The sequence below is a fragment of the Brachyistius frenatus genome, unplaced genomic scaffold (genome assembly GCF_029030835.1).
Source record: "Brachyistius frenatus isolate BFR_SWC_R1_liver_20210118 unplaced genomic scaffold, ASM2903083v1 Contig_19, whole genome shotgun sequence".
NCBI classification, from domain to species: domain Eukaryota; kingdom Metazoa; phylum Chordata; class Actinopteri; family Embiotocidae; genus Brachyistius; species Brachyistius frenatus.
Genome location: NW_027210618.1, coordinates 4,273,168 through 4,289,438, shown reverse-complemented (window position 1 = coordinate 4,289,438; position 16,271 = coordinate 4,273,168). Strand labels below are relative to the sequence as shown.

Below are 16,271 nucleotides of genomic sequence, written 5' to 3'. Positions count from 1 at the left end.
AGAAAACTGCTTGCTAAGAAAACAGCTCCAGAGGTCACTAGGAAGGACGCAACTCTTTCCTGGCCAGCTCTTTTTTTTTTTTTTTTTTTTCCAGTCAAAGTTTGTGAACATCTGTAACAATTCGCTGCAGTAAAACGGAGCTCGTGACCTTTCACCTTTGACAGTGTTTCTTCGCAACAGTAATGGACGAAAGACACGACCCACCTCGGAGCAGAGCAGACTGCATGAGTTCAACGAGGCAGACCCGTTTTGCAACAGCGACTGTCGGCGCGGAAGCTGAGCTGCACGACCCCCAGACAGGTACGTTTAATTGGTGTGTTCACGTTGAATCTTCTTTTTTATTATTATTATTATTATTATTATTTTAATATATATCTCACAGCACTCGTGTTGTTAGCTGGCGAGTACACACTGACATTGCACGTGCTTCCTCTTTTTCATCACCAGCTGCTGCGAGACATGAACATTTTGTTCGATTTACATTTACACGGCGATGTTGCGCGTGTGTGTGTGTGTGTGTGTATATAAATATGGATAAAAGAGTGTTTTTTTTTTTTTTAATGTTTCTGTACATGTTGCCAGTGCAGTCAAACGTCCTCTCTGTTCGTCTCACGTCATGTAAATCAATGCAGAGCAGTTCCGCGTTTAATCCGCTGTGTTGTTCTCCGCGGATGTCTGATGTGTTTTGCTGGGAAAGACGACAACATGTCCCCCTGCCGCTGTGACAACTCTTTGTCAGGTCTGTCAGCCTGTGACTTGGACCTTAAATGTTTCAGGTCGGGACACACAGTAGTGGCGTCTGAATTTGAACTCAAGACGCCAATAATTCCCTAAATCTGCTGTAGTGGGTCATTTATCGAATGTACTTTGATTCAGGTTTTAATATGCAGCTTTTTAAAATGCCCTCTTTTATGTATTTGCATGATCTGAAAGTAGGAACTCGCTCACCGACACACAAGTTGGAAAACCTGTGATCACTGAAACAAAATGAATACACATCTGATTTCCAATTCAGCCTAATGAATAGTTATAAACTGACGTGAACACTAGAGGTTTCCATGGTTTGTGTGTATCTACGTGTTTGCACATGGAATCAAATTCCAGAGTTTAAAAAAAAAGAAGAAAAGATTGTGACACTTCACAAAGATGAGGAAAGATACAGGAAGATTAATTTCCAACTAAACAAAGTCAGTTCAAACACAATTGCAGCGGTAATCGGGAGATACAGATTGAGCCATAGTGGCATTAATCCAAGCACAGTGCGCCACATGCACAATGTAGCTGTGGAAAACAGCTTAATATCTGTGGCGATCAGAGTGTCTGTGATAGCTCAGGCAGCGTGAAGGACGCTGTCCGGGTCTGTCCAGGTGACAGACACCCACGTAAAGAACCTTGTTTGCTTAAAACTGCAAGAAAAACATTGTTAAAGAAAATGAAAAGAACCCTGATGAGTATTGGGAACACATCCTTTGGTCTGGGAAGATGACATTTATAGATGGCACTATGAATGCCTGTTGATATACTAAAATACTTGCTGACGAGATGACTCGCGGCCTCCAGAAGTTTTGGAGAAGAAGGAATATTCCAGCATGATAATGATCGAAAGCACACGGCCAAAATCACGCAAGAGTTCCTAAAGAACAAAAAATGAAAATGATGATCTGGGCCAAAAAATGTCGCCTGATTTATATCCACAACAACACCTCAAGTAAAGATTATAGCAACGCAAAGAATAACTGAAACACACGGCCTCAGAAGGAATGCAGAACGTCACTCCAGAAATTCTGGTTTTCTTCATGCCGAAGAGGATTGACAAATAATAGGAACACGTATAGCCAGGTTCCATCTTATCGAACCACATCGTCCTGACGGAGATCTTCTCTCTCAGCCTGCTTCTAGACAGACAGACAGACTTCATTAATCCCGCAAGGGGAAGTTTAGTATTTGTAATTTCTGGCTCCCAGAGTTTCCAAAAGTAGAACGGGAGGAAGAGCTTCAGTTTTCAGGCTCCTCCCTGTGGAACCAACCAGCTCCCAGTTTGTGTTGGAGGGGCAGAAACCCTCTCCAGCTTTAAGATTAGACTCAAAACTTGTCTTTTTGATAAAGCCTATAGTTGGAGCTGCTCAGGTGAACCTGAACCATCCTGCAGCTATGCTGTTGTCGGCCGAGGCTGCTGGGGGACCTCGTTCTGCACCGAGCTCCTTTCCTCTCACTCTTTCATTCTCTATAACTCGTATCTCACCATCACATCTCATTAACTTCATGCTCCTTCTCTCCCATAGTTCTTATTATCTGTTGTCTCCATTCAGTTCACCTTACTCGTGTAGTTTCTGTCCTTTCTTTTCCAGATGTCCCGTCATGGAGCTGCACGTCTCTGCTCTGTGATTGTCAGTCCCACCAACAGTTCATGTCTTGCATCTCTATGCTGTCCTTTTCTCTCTCTGCTCTCCTCTCAGCCCAACCGGTCGAACCTCTGAGCCTGGTTCTGTCTGAGGTTTCTTCCTGTTAAAACTGAGTTTTCCTTCCCTCTGTTGGAGGTTTTTCTCCCTTAAAGAGTTTTTCCCTCCTAGTTTATGTGGGAATTGTTGAATTGTTGGGTTTCTCTGTTTAATATTGTAAAGTTCTGCTGTCAGGACTTTAAAGTGTTCAGTGCCATGAAATAACTTGTGTTGTGATTTGGCGCTATATAATTGAACTGCATTGAACATATGCATTGACAAAAACAATAGATTTGAATCTCAGTAATGAAAGGTGTTCTGGCTTTTGTTGCATTGAGCTCCCAATGTGGAGCGTGTATTTTAGCACATTGAATTAAAAATAGCAGTTCTTAATTTGATATAAGAGCAAATGGCCTCCAGTTCAACTTAGAAGCTGCAACGTGATACAATTTAGAGTCATTTGACATTTGAGTGAAACTTCTGTTTCTGTTTCCACTCCATTTTGTCAAAAGTCAAAAGAATTAGCAAATGGTTTCAGCTCTAAACTGTTGCTGTAGCGTCTCCTGGGGTCTGAGTTCTGGCTCCGGCTATCTTCCATCAGACAGCAGAACTTGCCTCACGTTGAACTTCCTTGACTCGTGCAGGTGTGATGGCAGCAGCAGAGCTGACGACTGCAGGTCCGCAGCTTTAGGGTGCGCAGCGCTGCCCGGGCCGGCGCCATGCAGCAGAAAGGTGCCATCCAGATCATCGAGTGGGAGGACCTGGACAAGAGGAAGTTCTACTCCCTCGGCGTGTTCATGACTTTGACCACTCGGGCCACCGTCTATCCAGCCAGCCTCATCCGCACCCGTCTGCAGGTGCAGAAGGGGAAGACCCTCTACTCCGGCACCTTCGACGCCCTCTGCAAGATCCTGCGAGCGGAGGGCGTGCAGGGCCTCTACCGCGGCTTCATGGTCAACACGTTCACGCTGGTCTCGGGTCAGGCCTACATCACCACCTACGAGCTGGTGCGCAAGTACGTGTCCCAGTACTCGCCCAGTAACACGGTGAAGTCGGTGGTGGCCGGCGGGGCGGCGTCCCTGGTGGCTCAGACCATCACCGTGCCCATCGACGTGGTGTCCCAGCACCTGATGATGCAGGGGCAAGGAGAACACCTGACTCGCTTCAAGGCCAGACCCAAAATGATGCTGGCGGCGACGAAGCGCCGGCTGACTTTCGGGCAGACCCGCGACATCACGGTGCAGATATTCGCGGCCGATGGCTTCAGGGGTTTTTACAGAGGCTACGTGGCGTCGCTGCTCACGTACATCCCCAACAGCGCCCTCTGGTGGCCGTTCTATCACTTTTATACAGGTAAATCAACACGCTGTCCTCCACCTGTTTTTAAGCACCACATGCCTGACAGGCGCTCACTCGCATTAACAAGACGAGCAATAAGACGCACGTAGAGGTCAGGAAACTGCACGACTCGGTCACTGTGGCTAAAAGTGTTATAGTTGAATTAATCTCGCAGCTTTTGCTGAAGTTACATCTCCAAAATGTGCAACTGCAGAGTATTGCTCTTAAAGGAAATATGACTTGTTTTCATACCGTTTGCGTCCCCAGAGCAGCTGTCCTTATTAGCACCCAGTGGGTGTCCCCACCTGATACTACAGGCCGTGGCAGGACCGATGGCAGCAGCCACCGCCTCCACCATCACCAACCCCATGGATGTTGTTCGAGCCAGAGTACAGGTAAAACGCTCAAAGTCACCTTATTGCGGTTTTTTTTTCCCACGCAGGTTAACTCGCATCTCTTTGTCTTCATTTTAATAATCGTGTATTTGTTGCTGCGAAGTTCTTTGTCGTACACGGTTGTCTGAAGACGTTCCCGGTTGCTGTCGGATCGTTACTGAATTGTTTGACATTTGATGGACAGAACCGGTAATCAGCCGATGGAGAAAATAATGTGCAGATGTTCTGACAGGCTGGGCGTGTTTCATGTGGGACGGAGCAAAGTACTTTTGAAACACTGTTGGACGCTGACTGCAGTTGATCGTACAACACTGGAGAGACACTTCCAATAACATGACTCAATAGTTTCTGTGTGTGTGTGTGTGTGTGTGTGTGTGTGTGTGTGTGTGTGTGTGTGTGTGCGTGTGTGTGTACTTTGTAACTCTGTCACAGCAGAACTTTGTTTGACTCGACTCAGGTGTTGAACCAAATTCACGAGACAGAAATACGCACCATAAAATGAGCTGTCTAAGAAGGTGAAAAGCTCTATTTAGTAGCTGTTGATTGCGTAACACCTCACACTTCAGCTGAGGAGACTTTTCCCCTTTTTTGATGTCTGGAGCGCTAAAAAAAATTAATCTTTAATCTCAGCAACAGAAGTTGACATTAATCTCACCGAGTGGAGAGGTTGCAGTCGAACCGTCCGCAGAAAGAAATGAAGTGAGATTTAGTCTTCACGGTGACGACTAAAGTTTTTGGACTCGCCGTGAAAAGTTTTTTTTTTTTTTTTTTTTTCCTAAATAACAAAGATGGTTTGTTGCGTGCGTTGCAGGTGGAGGGACGCTCCTCCGTCATCGAGACGTTCAAGCAGCTGCTGGCGGAGGAGGGCGTCTGGATGATGACCAAGGGGCTGTCGGCCCGCATCATCGCCTCCACGCCCACGTCGGTGCTCATCGTGGTCGGATACGAGACTCTGAAGCGACTGAGCCTGCGAGCCGAGCTGGTGGAGTCGAGACACTGGTGAAGGACGAGAGGGACCCGGGTCCGTCTCCAGCGTCGGGAACCTCCCCGCTGGCCCGCCGCCTCCACGTCGCTGAGATCCCGTGTTGCTTTACTGCGGACGCCAGGACGCAGCAGCGCGCCGACCTTTTTGTCTTTTGGTACATTTGGGAACTGGAGGTGTGTTTGTCTCGTTTACCCGTGACTGTTAAATGCGAGGATAGAAGTGAAAACAAAGCTTTCCCACAAAACTAAATTTGACTAAACTAAAAACACTTTTAAAAAAAACAAGACAAACGGATCAAATTTGACCCACTGAAACACGACAATATGTTGCTTCCTAGTAAATAACTCCTCCATGGAATGTCTTGACGGCACTGAATGAATTTGTGTTTTTATGAAGACGGGCTTTTTATTTGTTGCTGGGCACCACGGCAACCGAAGCTCGCCAACATTTTCAGTGTATCAGCTGGGTTCAGATTTTACTCCACAGTCAATTACGAACCGTTTTTCAATATAATATGTCGTAGTATCGGCGGTGACTTTTCTACGTGCCAAAATGTAGAATCGCACATGTCTTGTCTGTGTCCGAAAAAAGCTCCCGAAGGAGCAGAAGATGGATTCATATCTGAGTGCATTCCACTGAGACGACAACTTCGCAGGAAGGTTTAAAACCTTAAAGGACCGGAGTTCCCCTAAATGACATTTGAATTGAATCAGATTGTACAGAAGTGAAGCAAATGCAATATTCATCTCTAGAGGTCTGAAATTATGTGCAGTTCAATTATAGACTGGATTAGGTGTTTTCCCACCTCCCCCGAAAAACATCCTGCTCGCCCCCTGCTGGCTGTTTGCAGCGCGGGTCATAAGCCCCGCCCCCTCCAGCTCAGCGGATGGTAATGAGCCAAACTAAAAAAAAAAACAAAGTATGCTTTAAAAATGTTTCTTAAATCTGGTTTCAGTCACATGAACAGCTTCTTATAATGCTGTTTGTTATCATGTTCATTTTCTGATAAGATTGGTTTTTAATTTGTTATTGGATGCTATTAAAAGAGGGCGTGAAGTCTTGATTGACAGCTGCTCTGGGTGAAGCGTCCTGCTGTGTTCCAGATGGTGTATTTGCGTACCAACAGTCACTATTTTGAGTGCATCAGTGCGTTCACACTGTCAAGTACAGAAACATGCAGTTCACTGCAAGTACCCGGATGATGCACTCAAAACACCCCGAAAAAGAAGTGTGAAATGCTGGACACGTTCCATCCTAAACGGTGGCCATCTTGGCTCCACAGAGGAAGGGGCGGGGCCACCGGCGTGAAGAATTTTCATATTAAGGAGGAAGCTGCAGATGTTCCTGAACACCCCCAGAAATGTGTATTTTTTTTCTCTCTCTCTCTCTCCTGCTGCTGGATAGAAGAATCTGTATTAGTGTTAAACAGAGGGCATAAAAACGTGTTGATTTCTGAGTAAAATAATTAAAGCTGCAGATATTTTGGAGGGTGACGTGTTCACATGCTGAGGCCATGTCCACTCGGTGCAGAGCGGCAGGGTGCCGATTGAAACGGCACTACTAATCAAAGTAGGAGTACTGCTAGTACTACTAGTACTACTAGTCGAAATTCCTGCACTACACCAGTAAGAGTCCTAACATGGAAGAGTAGCATTTGTTTGGTACTACGGGAAGTTTGTCATCTGGAACACAGCAATGGTGTGAGCTCGTGTTTCAGCAGGACCTTGATGTCACAGCTTCACTGTGCAAGATGGCAGTGTGATATTTAGGCTTCAATTTTGTCCAATGGGAGGAAATGGACGTCTTTTTATCCACGAGTTGAACGTGACGCCTTTCTGTGAGCCGTGTCCTGTGGTTGGTGACGTCACCGGCGCAGGTTTCATTGTGAACTTTGTGGATACACGTGTGGATCGAGCCGACGAGACCGGCCGCTTCTTCTGTTCCCGTCTGTATGAACCGACTGTATGAAACGAAGTGGAACTCGATGACGGAAGAAGAAAAGATGAAGAAGACGGTGACATAATGAGGAGAAGCGCGTTCTCCACGTTACAGAAAGACTTGGCTGTTTGGTTTAACAACAGACAAAGACAAAGAGGACAAGCAGCGGCAGCACATGGAAGCTGAACTACACAGTTGCCTTCAGTTCACCGGTCACTTCCTGAGTGTGAGGAACATCAGGTTTACTGTAACGTCAGGGAACAAACGGCCACGTTCACACTTACTGCCACAATACATCTCGGCCACACACGGTGCCCTTTTTTTTAATGAACTCCTGCAGAACTTGCAAACCTCACTTTTCAGATTGATTTAAAATGATGAACTCGACATCATTTTCAGCATCTGAAGGATTGAATGGACTTTTACTTGTATGGTGTGTTTAGCTGCACTTAAATGTACCGACGACATGCTGAGTTAATATCAGAGTTGTTTGATGTGCAGTTTAATGTGTTTTACACACCGACCACCTGTTCACATTTGATGAAAAGTAATAAAGGATTCTGAATCACCGCTGTGGTTCCTCACTAGTAAGATAATCTGCACTTTGTGAAGTTCCCTTTTTTTTTCTTTTAAATCAGGCTGCACTACACCCATCAGGCCACCGGAGGGAGCATTAGATCACATCTGGTACGAAGAAACTGCTGCCGAAACAAGTTCTCTCCAAACATACATTTCTTCTTGCTTTTTCCCGAATGTTCTTTAATATTATGACAATAAACAGGAGGGAACATGTTAAGACATGAAACGTTAAGTTCATCAATGTACCTGAGCATTGAGGACAAAGTCCAACAAAGATAGCCTGTTGTTTTTCATCAGTCGAGCATTTCACTGCTTAAATTGTTAGAATGATCATATTAGTTGAGTAAAACTGAAAGATACTAATGCAATTAAAGAGCCCACAGTAATGTCTCCAAATCAAAGACATACAAAACTTACTAAAGGCATTAATTGGCTATTATAACTAATATAACTAATCACGAGTTAAATAAATGGGAAAAAAAAAAAGTAACTTATAAAAGGCAAATAAAAAGGTGTTTAAGCAACTGCTTGGAAGCTAAAGGAGAAGTATAAAACTTAATATTTCTGTTCCTCTCCATTAATGTTTTCAGTATGATCTAAAATCATCAGTTACATTTTTAACTCATCTGATAATCTGACTGCCTGTTGTCGGTTTCTCTGCTGCCTCTAAAATCACGTATTTGTCCTGAAAACTGAAGATGTTAAGTTTAATTGTGTAATTATATGCCCCCCTGAAATTATGCAACCAAATTAAATCACTGACATTAAAACTGATTTTGGTTTGTCAAGCGCTCCAAAAATACAGAAGAAACTAAAATACAAAAACAACCCTTTTATTTGACCGTACCCGGCCGGTGCAAAACAATCCATCACATTTACAACTTGAATCCCCCCCCCCCTCCTTCCCCCTCATCCAATTCAATGATTAGCGTCAACATCCTTCCCTCCTGCGGTCTGTCCTGGACGTCCTTCATCACATGGGACAGTCGTAGATGTGGATGGCGCGGTCGTCTCCAGCCGAGATGATCTTTGAGCCATTGCTGTTGTACTTTACGCTCCACACCTGAAGACAGCAGGAAGCAGACACCGTGAAAACAAAGAGTACATATGACGAGTGGGATTCCATAATGCAGACAAGGAACCTCCTTGTTTTCTGTCCTGAACTATTGTAATGACAGCGAGGAGCTAAAAACACACGTCGGCACAAACATCCCCGGTATACAGGTCGTGGATGTTACAAATCAAAGGTGTAAGAAAGCGTGTTTCTGTGATCGGTAAGTCTGCAGAGCTGGAAGAAGAACCGGCCTCATGCAGGCTGGAAAAAAAAAACAAAAAAAAAACATTTGATCGAGAAGAACAAAGCGAAGCTGATGGGCTGCAAATCGTCCCGCGACGACGAGGCACCAAAACAATACTTCAGACTCGACGGCCTCTGGGCTCGTCTAAGAGGAGCCGTGCTATTTCAAACCGAGGCTTTGTTGGAGAACAGATCAAACTCCCCACAGACGACTGACATGTAATGACAGCGGGGCTTATTGTTTTTTCTTTGTGATCGGCCACTTCTATTCATTTCATTTCATTTCATTACATCAGCACCTCCGGCCGACGGGAGTCTCCCACGTTGGCTTCGGTTGTAAAAACTGAACAATAACCGCTTGGTCACCTGGTCTTGATGGTCGAAGAAAGTGTTGATGCACGCTCTGGAGCTGGCGTCCCAAACCTTCACGCTCTTGTCGGACGAGCTGAGGGGAGCAGAGAGGAGCACGTGTTACATGTTTCACAGTTTTTCTTGGCACTCGGGGAGGTGGAAACCTGTCGGAAAAACGGCTTCATCCGACAACGGTTTTGCACGGCGGGAGTGAAAAGCACGAGGACGCAGACGAGAGAGGAAAACACCGCCGCTAACTCGCTGACGTGTAACAGATGGAGGCCTTCATATTCTAATAACGCACCACGTGGGAGTCAGTTTCAGGTCCATCAACATGTCTCGGAGGGTTTCGTCACACTTTAAAAGCGGTCGATGCAGCATCTGAAGCTGCGCTGTTTATTTTACCTCGAGACAAAATGGGTGTCATCTGGGGAGAAGGCGACATTCAGGACCCAGGATCCGTGGCCGCTCAGCGTGCCAGCCAGGTTGGCGTGTTGCCTGCAAAACAATTCCAACAAGTTTGTCCGAGCAAACAAAAGGCTCCTTACTTCGTTGCTGCTCATTTCTGCTGTTCTGTTTGCATACAGTTCCTCTTTATTTTACCACGTAATCTGATCATCCTTTGCACAGACATTGTATAACATTGTGTTCAATATGCTTCTCTATAAAAGAAGCGAAAGAGCAACTCACACGTCGTATATTTTGATGTAGCCGTCGTCGGAGGCTGTGACCAGCAGCTGGGAGTCCGGGGAGAAGGTGAGCGACCTGATGGGCATGGCGTGACCTGAGGGGAGAGGAGGCGGAGCCACTCAGAGAGCCGCCTCACCGAGTCCGCTGGTAACGCAGATCTCTATCCTCTATCCTATCATGGTTGTTTGGCAGAATAAGGACCCTCGCACTTGATTTAAAGGATGTTAAAATGTTAAACCGTGTTCAGTTATTGAGCCTACAAAAAGGGCAGAAATGTGCTTGTATCATCTTTTTTTCTGTTTTTATATCGTTGCAAATTGCATTATCTTTAGGTTTTCAACGGTTGGTTGAAAGACGTGAAGACGTCATCTTGACCTCACGGGAAGTGTTGTTGGCATCTCGACCGTCACAGAGGAGGTTATGTTTTTCAGTGCGGTTTGAATCTATCAAAAAAACCATCAGTCCGGTGTTCCTGAAACTTGGTGGATGAGTGCAGCGCAGGCCGAGGAAGAACCCACCACATTTTGGAGCGGACCCATGAATTGTTTTTCACTTTGATACACGTTGTGAGATTCAGTCTGCTGTAGGCCAAACATCTTTAACCCAGTAGATGAGAGTAAAGTTCAACACAGAAAAATCATAGGCCATTCTAGAAATACAATGACTTCATCTCTCAATCTACGTTCACAGAGACGGTAATCTTCTGGGACACAAATGTACTTGATCAAACTTTATACAGCGAGCAGTTGTTATGAAGCACTCGGGGACAATTGTTTTATTGGAGAACGGGAACTGATCGACAGTTTTATTCATAAATATTAATAATATATGCTATTTTCTCAAACTAAGGTGTAGGTTGGGAAACATAAATATACACATATAATGCAACCAACTAAACTTTTAGATGGAAATGTGATTTGCGTGCAATAAAGCCCAGCAGAGATATTTGTCTCCGTGTCTCTTTTCGTTTGACCGTTTTCTGAAATGCTTCGTCCGCTGATCAAAAAAATCATGACTAGAGTACTTGATAATGAGAATAATTGCTGGTTTATAGTGGATGTTAATAACTGAACCAACCTTCCAGCGTGTGGAGCAGCTTTCCTGTGGCGATGTCAAAGATGTTGATGATCCCGTCGATGGCTCCGCTCGCCAAATACTTTCCATCCCGACTCTGAGGAGCAAAACGGAATCAGAGCGACAAGGTTATGATAATAATTTACAACCACATAGAATTGAGACTGGATGAAGTATTTCACTACAACCTTCGCGCCTGGAGAGAAAAGATTAAGAGTTCAAATAAGGGGAAACCTGGGTGCGAATGAGTCTTTGTAAAGTGAAGGCAGTGAGGTCTCAGCCCTCAGAGACGCCGAGCTTCACAAGGCGCCGCCCAGCGGAGACAAAGGACAGTTCATAGTTTCTTACGTAAGCTATACTCAGGATGAATTTTCCTCGAGTGTCCAGAGAATATTCCTTCTTCCCACTTTCCACACCAAAGATGTTGACCTTGCCAAGATGGCTGCCTGTGGCGATGTACTTGGAGTCGGGGGAGAAGGCGACAGACCAGGCGTCAACTAGAGAAGAGAGCAGAAGGACAAAAGGAACGTTGAACACAATGTCACCTCAATATAACTAGAGAACATGTAGCATTACTGTATTTTCTAACCTTTTAACGCGTTGAGGTTAGAAACGGTTCATGTCTCTTAATAAAATGCCTGTGAACAAGACACCAAACGTGCTCTTTGTTCACTTCAGTCAATTTTGACGAGACTATTTTTTAAGCATGACAACATAATGTTAATCTATAAAAAGGAAAAGGAAACAAAGGGTTTGATTAACAGTCTGCACTGCAGCTCCAGTCCAAATATATCAGAACTCAGCAGGTAATCCCCCCCGAGCCAGAACAACCACTGAGCCACACACGGTCTCTAATGGAAGGTGACGTGGTATTTAGATGAAGTACAGCTCAGGCAGACGTTTCTGTGAGAAGGAAGGAAGGAAGGAAGGAAGGAAGGAAGGAAGGAAGGAAGGAAGGGAGGGAGGGAGAGAGGGAGGGAAGGAAGGAAGAAGGGAGAGGTTCTCTAAACGAGAGTGTAAAAAATAAAACAAGCTTGTTGCGCTGCACAACAGACCAGATGATGTCGCCCCTTGCAGGTTAGTTTAAATATGAAACTGAAGGAAAGTTTCCCAGTCTGTAGTGTCCTGATTTAAATGAAAAAAGGTTAAAAAAAATTTTTTTTAAAAAAGGTAAATGAACATTTAATACAACAGAGTAAGACCACATGAACAAGGTCAAACCAATTAGTCATCGGGCAGACATCAGTCACACACAGAGCGTGATCCCATCCTGCCCCCCCCCCCGTTACCACGGTGACCCTCCGAGAACCAGCCTCACCTGGACCGGCGTCCATGGACTTGATCTGTTTTCCCGACTCGAGGTCCCAGAGACGGATGTGTGCGTCGAGGGAGCTGGAGGCAGCGATGGCTCCGTTGTGACTGATGTCCACCGACACCACGCCCAGCTGGTGGCCCTCCAGAGTCCACTGCAGCTCCAGCTTCTCGTCTGACCTGAACGGACGGCGCGACGTTCAGATTATTTGCTCACGTCAAGTCAAATCAGCTCAACTTTGGAGTTAGTAAAGTTCTGAGAATAAAACAAAGCTTGACACTTCAACAACATCAAAACAAAATGGCTGTCAGTACAGTGTCTTAAATGCTGTGAGAAGTTGGGTTGAAGAGAAACAAACAAAAAAACACCACACGTACCATTTCCACACTTTCACCATATCATCCAGAGAACCGGTGACGATGGTTTCTGAGCCGTCCGCTTCACTTTTACCCCACGCTGCCGTCCAGATAGCATCATCGTGCGCTGAGAGGAGAAGCGTGCAGGTTCAAAATACATGTGAGAACAAAGGGGAGCTTCGTTGATCAAAACAAAACCAACAGGTGGACTTTGAGGATGTTGTGAGGCATCAGTGGGATCACGGGATCGGTTGTCTTTCATTATTAAACAGCTGATGTGAAGCTTAGCGGTCAGTGACGGCTGGTCTTCCTCCGTCTCGGCGTTTCTTATGATTAGTTATTCCTCGGTCTCCTTTAGAGATAATGAACCGAGTAACAAGTGCAGTTGAAGTGCCGTGTTGGCGGGGCTTGGCTTCAGGGAAGAAGAAGCACGGCTCATGGAAACCCAATAATCTGCTGTGGTGAGCCGGCGCCCAGTAACTCGCGTGACTTGATGTGACCCATTGAAGCTGCTACAGTTATTGCAGGCAGAGGTGGTCAAGTGCACATGAAGGCCACTGACAGGCGAACTAACGAAGCAGAACCATCAGCTCGATTAAAGTTACACATTTTTCTGAGTTTGAACCGTGTTGGAAAAACGTTGGACAATGTAAGAAGTAAATATAACGTAGGTCTAGTTGTCTTTAGACATTTTACTGCAGAAAAGTTCAATACTATAACTTTCAAAGATAAATCTGTGACTCATTATTTTTCCTGGACGCCTACAAACCCAATTAAAAAAAAAAAAAAAATCAATTGTTTATTTGAATGATTGATATTAATATGAATATTTGGTGCTCTCGTGAGTGTGTGACTGACTCAAAACTAACTGTGTTTATAAAGGAGCACGTCCCCCCGTGTAACGATGTAATAATGGAGAACTGTGGCACAGTTGGATGAAATATTAGGCTTTAGCTTCAAAAGACAAATCTAGTTAGAAAAAAAAACAAACCAAGTCTTTTGTGCTCCAAAAATATTGAATATTACGAAACCATCGGTCTCATCCTTCCTGTAATTTTGCTGCCGAGTGAGAACAACGTGCCACCGCGGGTTGAAACAGACAGGAAGACAAATGGTCGTAATTGTGGACATCAGTGTGCAGATAACCATGACGTCTGCGGAAGGACGCGGTGACGTCACGTGTTGGTGTCCGGGACGTCACTCACCGTGTTCCTGCTTGAACAGGATGCTGTACTGAAATCAGAGGACAAGTTCAGAGTTTTGGACGAGACAAGCAAACAAAGGATGACGACACCAGGCTGTCCGAGTCCGTCTCTTACTTGAGTGCTCATCGCTTCGGTCCTGGTCGTCGGAGGGATTTGGGAGGTTTAACTCACTCAAACTGGGAACCTGCCGCGGAGTCTCGGGCGGATGACAGTGAAACGGGTTCTTCAACCACAAAGTTACTTTCGCAGTTTGAACAAATGCAGAAAAACAAACTTAAAAAAGAAAAACTACGGATAAAGCGAGTTAGCTCTGACTAGCAGCGGCTGTCTCTTTACGGCAGGAAGCGCTGCAGCAACACGGAGTTCACCGTCTTAACAAGTCCGATGTGCTCAGGTTCTCGCTCAGTATAGCAGGATAACTGTCTTCATTATATTAAAATACGCCCACATACCTTCAAAATCCCCAATGTTGTGTTTTATCAAATTTCGGAGGCTCACTGGATTACATGTGAGACGCCATGACAACATTTGATGTAACTTCCGCTCGCCGTCTTCTTCGAGCAGTTCGAAAAATACCGTAAGAAGCGCTCTACCGCCGCCTGTGGAGCTGGTGAGGTAAAGCGTTTGTAAAACAGTGGTTTGACTTAAAAAGTAATTGATTTGAAAAAAAAGAGTTTGTTAAATAATTTGAAATGATTGATATTGATATTTAATATTTAACAGGCGTTTGAACAAATAAAACTATTATTAAATGTGAAGAAAAAGTCAGTTCGCTGGGTGTGAGGATCAACATGGGAATTGTAACAAACTTGATGACAGGGACGTAAGCAGCAGCCTACAATGTACAGATAATAAAACACAAACAAATGCAAGAAATATGTAATTGTGAATAGAATTATACAAATTATATCAATTAATAATTTAGTAAGACACAGACTTGGAATTATTCCTGGGCCAACTACAATTTCCAAATTTTTATGAAACGTGTTACATTTACTCAATCTGTATTAGATTTACACACTTACAGGTTGCGTGTAAATTTTAGATTTCAAAGACTCTGCATCTGAGGTGCCTAGAAGGTATGATCAGTATTTTATTTGTATGTTCTGCCTTAACTATAATAATATTGGCATAAAGTACAACCTCTATGGTGCAGAGCGAAATGGAAACCTGAGTCTGAAGACGAAGTAGAAAAATATTCCAACATCTTGATAGTTGGTGCAGCAGCAGCCTGAGCTTCACACGCTCAAAACAGTTGTCAAGATAAAGTTTCATGAGAGTCAATATTACGGTAGTCAGGAAAATTACAGCCAATCTGTTTGGAATAAGTAGAAATGGGCACTTGCGTCACAGAAAAGGACATCAGTGTGATTCTCCTGACAGCTCAGCACCTGAGCTACAAAGATGAGAGATGTCCTATTTAAAACAGGGAAAGAGAGAGAGAGAGAGAGAAAGGGAGAGAGAGAGAGAGAGAGAGAGCTTGAGTGGTGGGAGTTTTTTTTTAAAACCCCAAAATGGCTCTGATATTTTTCACATTTATCTCGCAGCAGATATTTTATGCGGGTATACAATCCCTTTGAATGCAATCTCACCTTGAGACTTTTCTTTGTTCGAGGTAGAAGTCTTTAAAATGAAAGTAAAACCCCACAATGTTAAAACCTTGCATCAAATGACATAAAAAACAAAACACGTTAACAGCTTGCAGACTCAAAGGCGACACATCACTTCTCTTCAGAAGTCAAGTCTTTTTTCTTGAACCAACTCAGTTACATTGGAAAATGGGACCCCTAATGGAATAAAACATGTGGGCAGAGTTTTCAATGACAACTTGAAGCCAAATCTCAAAAGCTTATTTTGGATTTATAACAGAATAATAACAAAAAAGAAATAATGACTAATAAAGCTGCCAGAAGTATACAATCATCTCACTTTCATTTTTCTAATATTCCTCAGATGTGTCTCTGTGTGACTCTGCTCTCTCATTTCAGCACAGCTCGACTCTAGTATGGAAAATTGTTGCAAATAGTCTCGTCAGCTCTTTATGTAATTGTCATTTTCCTTCTTTTGGCTTTTTAAATGATCAGTCTAGCCTGATTATAGGATTCGGGCCTGGCACACTGTATCAGTGGGGGGAAAAAAAGACTAATCCCAATAACTTTTAAGCTGAGGTGTCTGTTTCTAAGAGGTTTGAGTCATTTAAATTCCTCCTTTGGAAATTAGATTTGATCCAACAACCGAGAATAAAAGTTTGAAATATGGGATTTTTGATGAGTAGGTTGGATCTTCATACATACATGTAAATTGTTGTCAACT

General features: G+C 44.2%; 2 protein-coding genes across 2 annotated transcripts; one reads left to right on the top strand and one right to left on the bottom strand.

The window, feature by feature from the left end:
* slc25a44a (solute carrier family 25 member 44a) lies at positions 1–5,941 on the top strand. The gene is made up of 4 exons (XM_069695373.1): positions 1–300; positions 3,083–3,791; positions 4,044–4,171; positions 4,983–5,941. Exons 2-4 carry the CDS (start codon positions 3,158–3,160, stop codon positions 5,172–5,174), a joined length of 954 nt encoding a protein of 317 aa, XP_069551474.1. The 5' UTR covers positions 1–300; positions 3,083–3,157; the 3' UTR covers positions 5,175–5,941.
* A 2,549-nt stretch (positions 5,942–8,490) lies between these two features.
* On the bottom strand, positions 8,491–14,502 carry skic8 (SKI8 subunit of superkiller complex). The gene is made up of 10 exons (XM_069695372.1): positions 14,073–14,502; positions 13,959–13,986; positions 12,775–12,880; positions 12,404–12,576; positions 11,434–11,582; positions 11,089–11,182; positions 10,012–10,105; positions 9,727–9,819; positions 9,337–9,415; positions 8,491–8,736 (listed from the first exon to the last, which is right to left on the bottom strand). The coding sequence occupies exons 1-10, from the start codon at positions 14,082–14,084 to the stop codon at positions 8,647–8,649; spliced, it is 918 nt and encodes a 305-aa protein (XP_069551473.1). The 5' UTR covers positions 14,085–14,502; the 3' UTR covers positions 8,491–8,646.
* Positions 14,503–16,271: the final 1,769 nt, after the last annotated feature.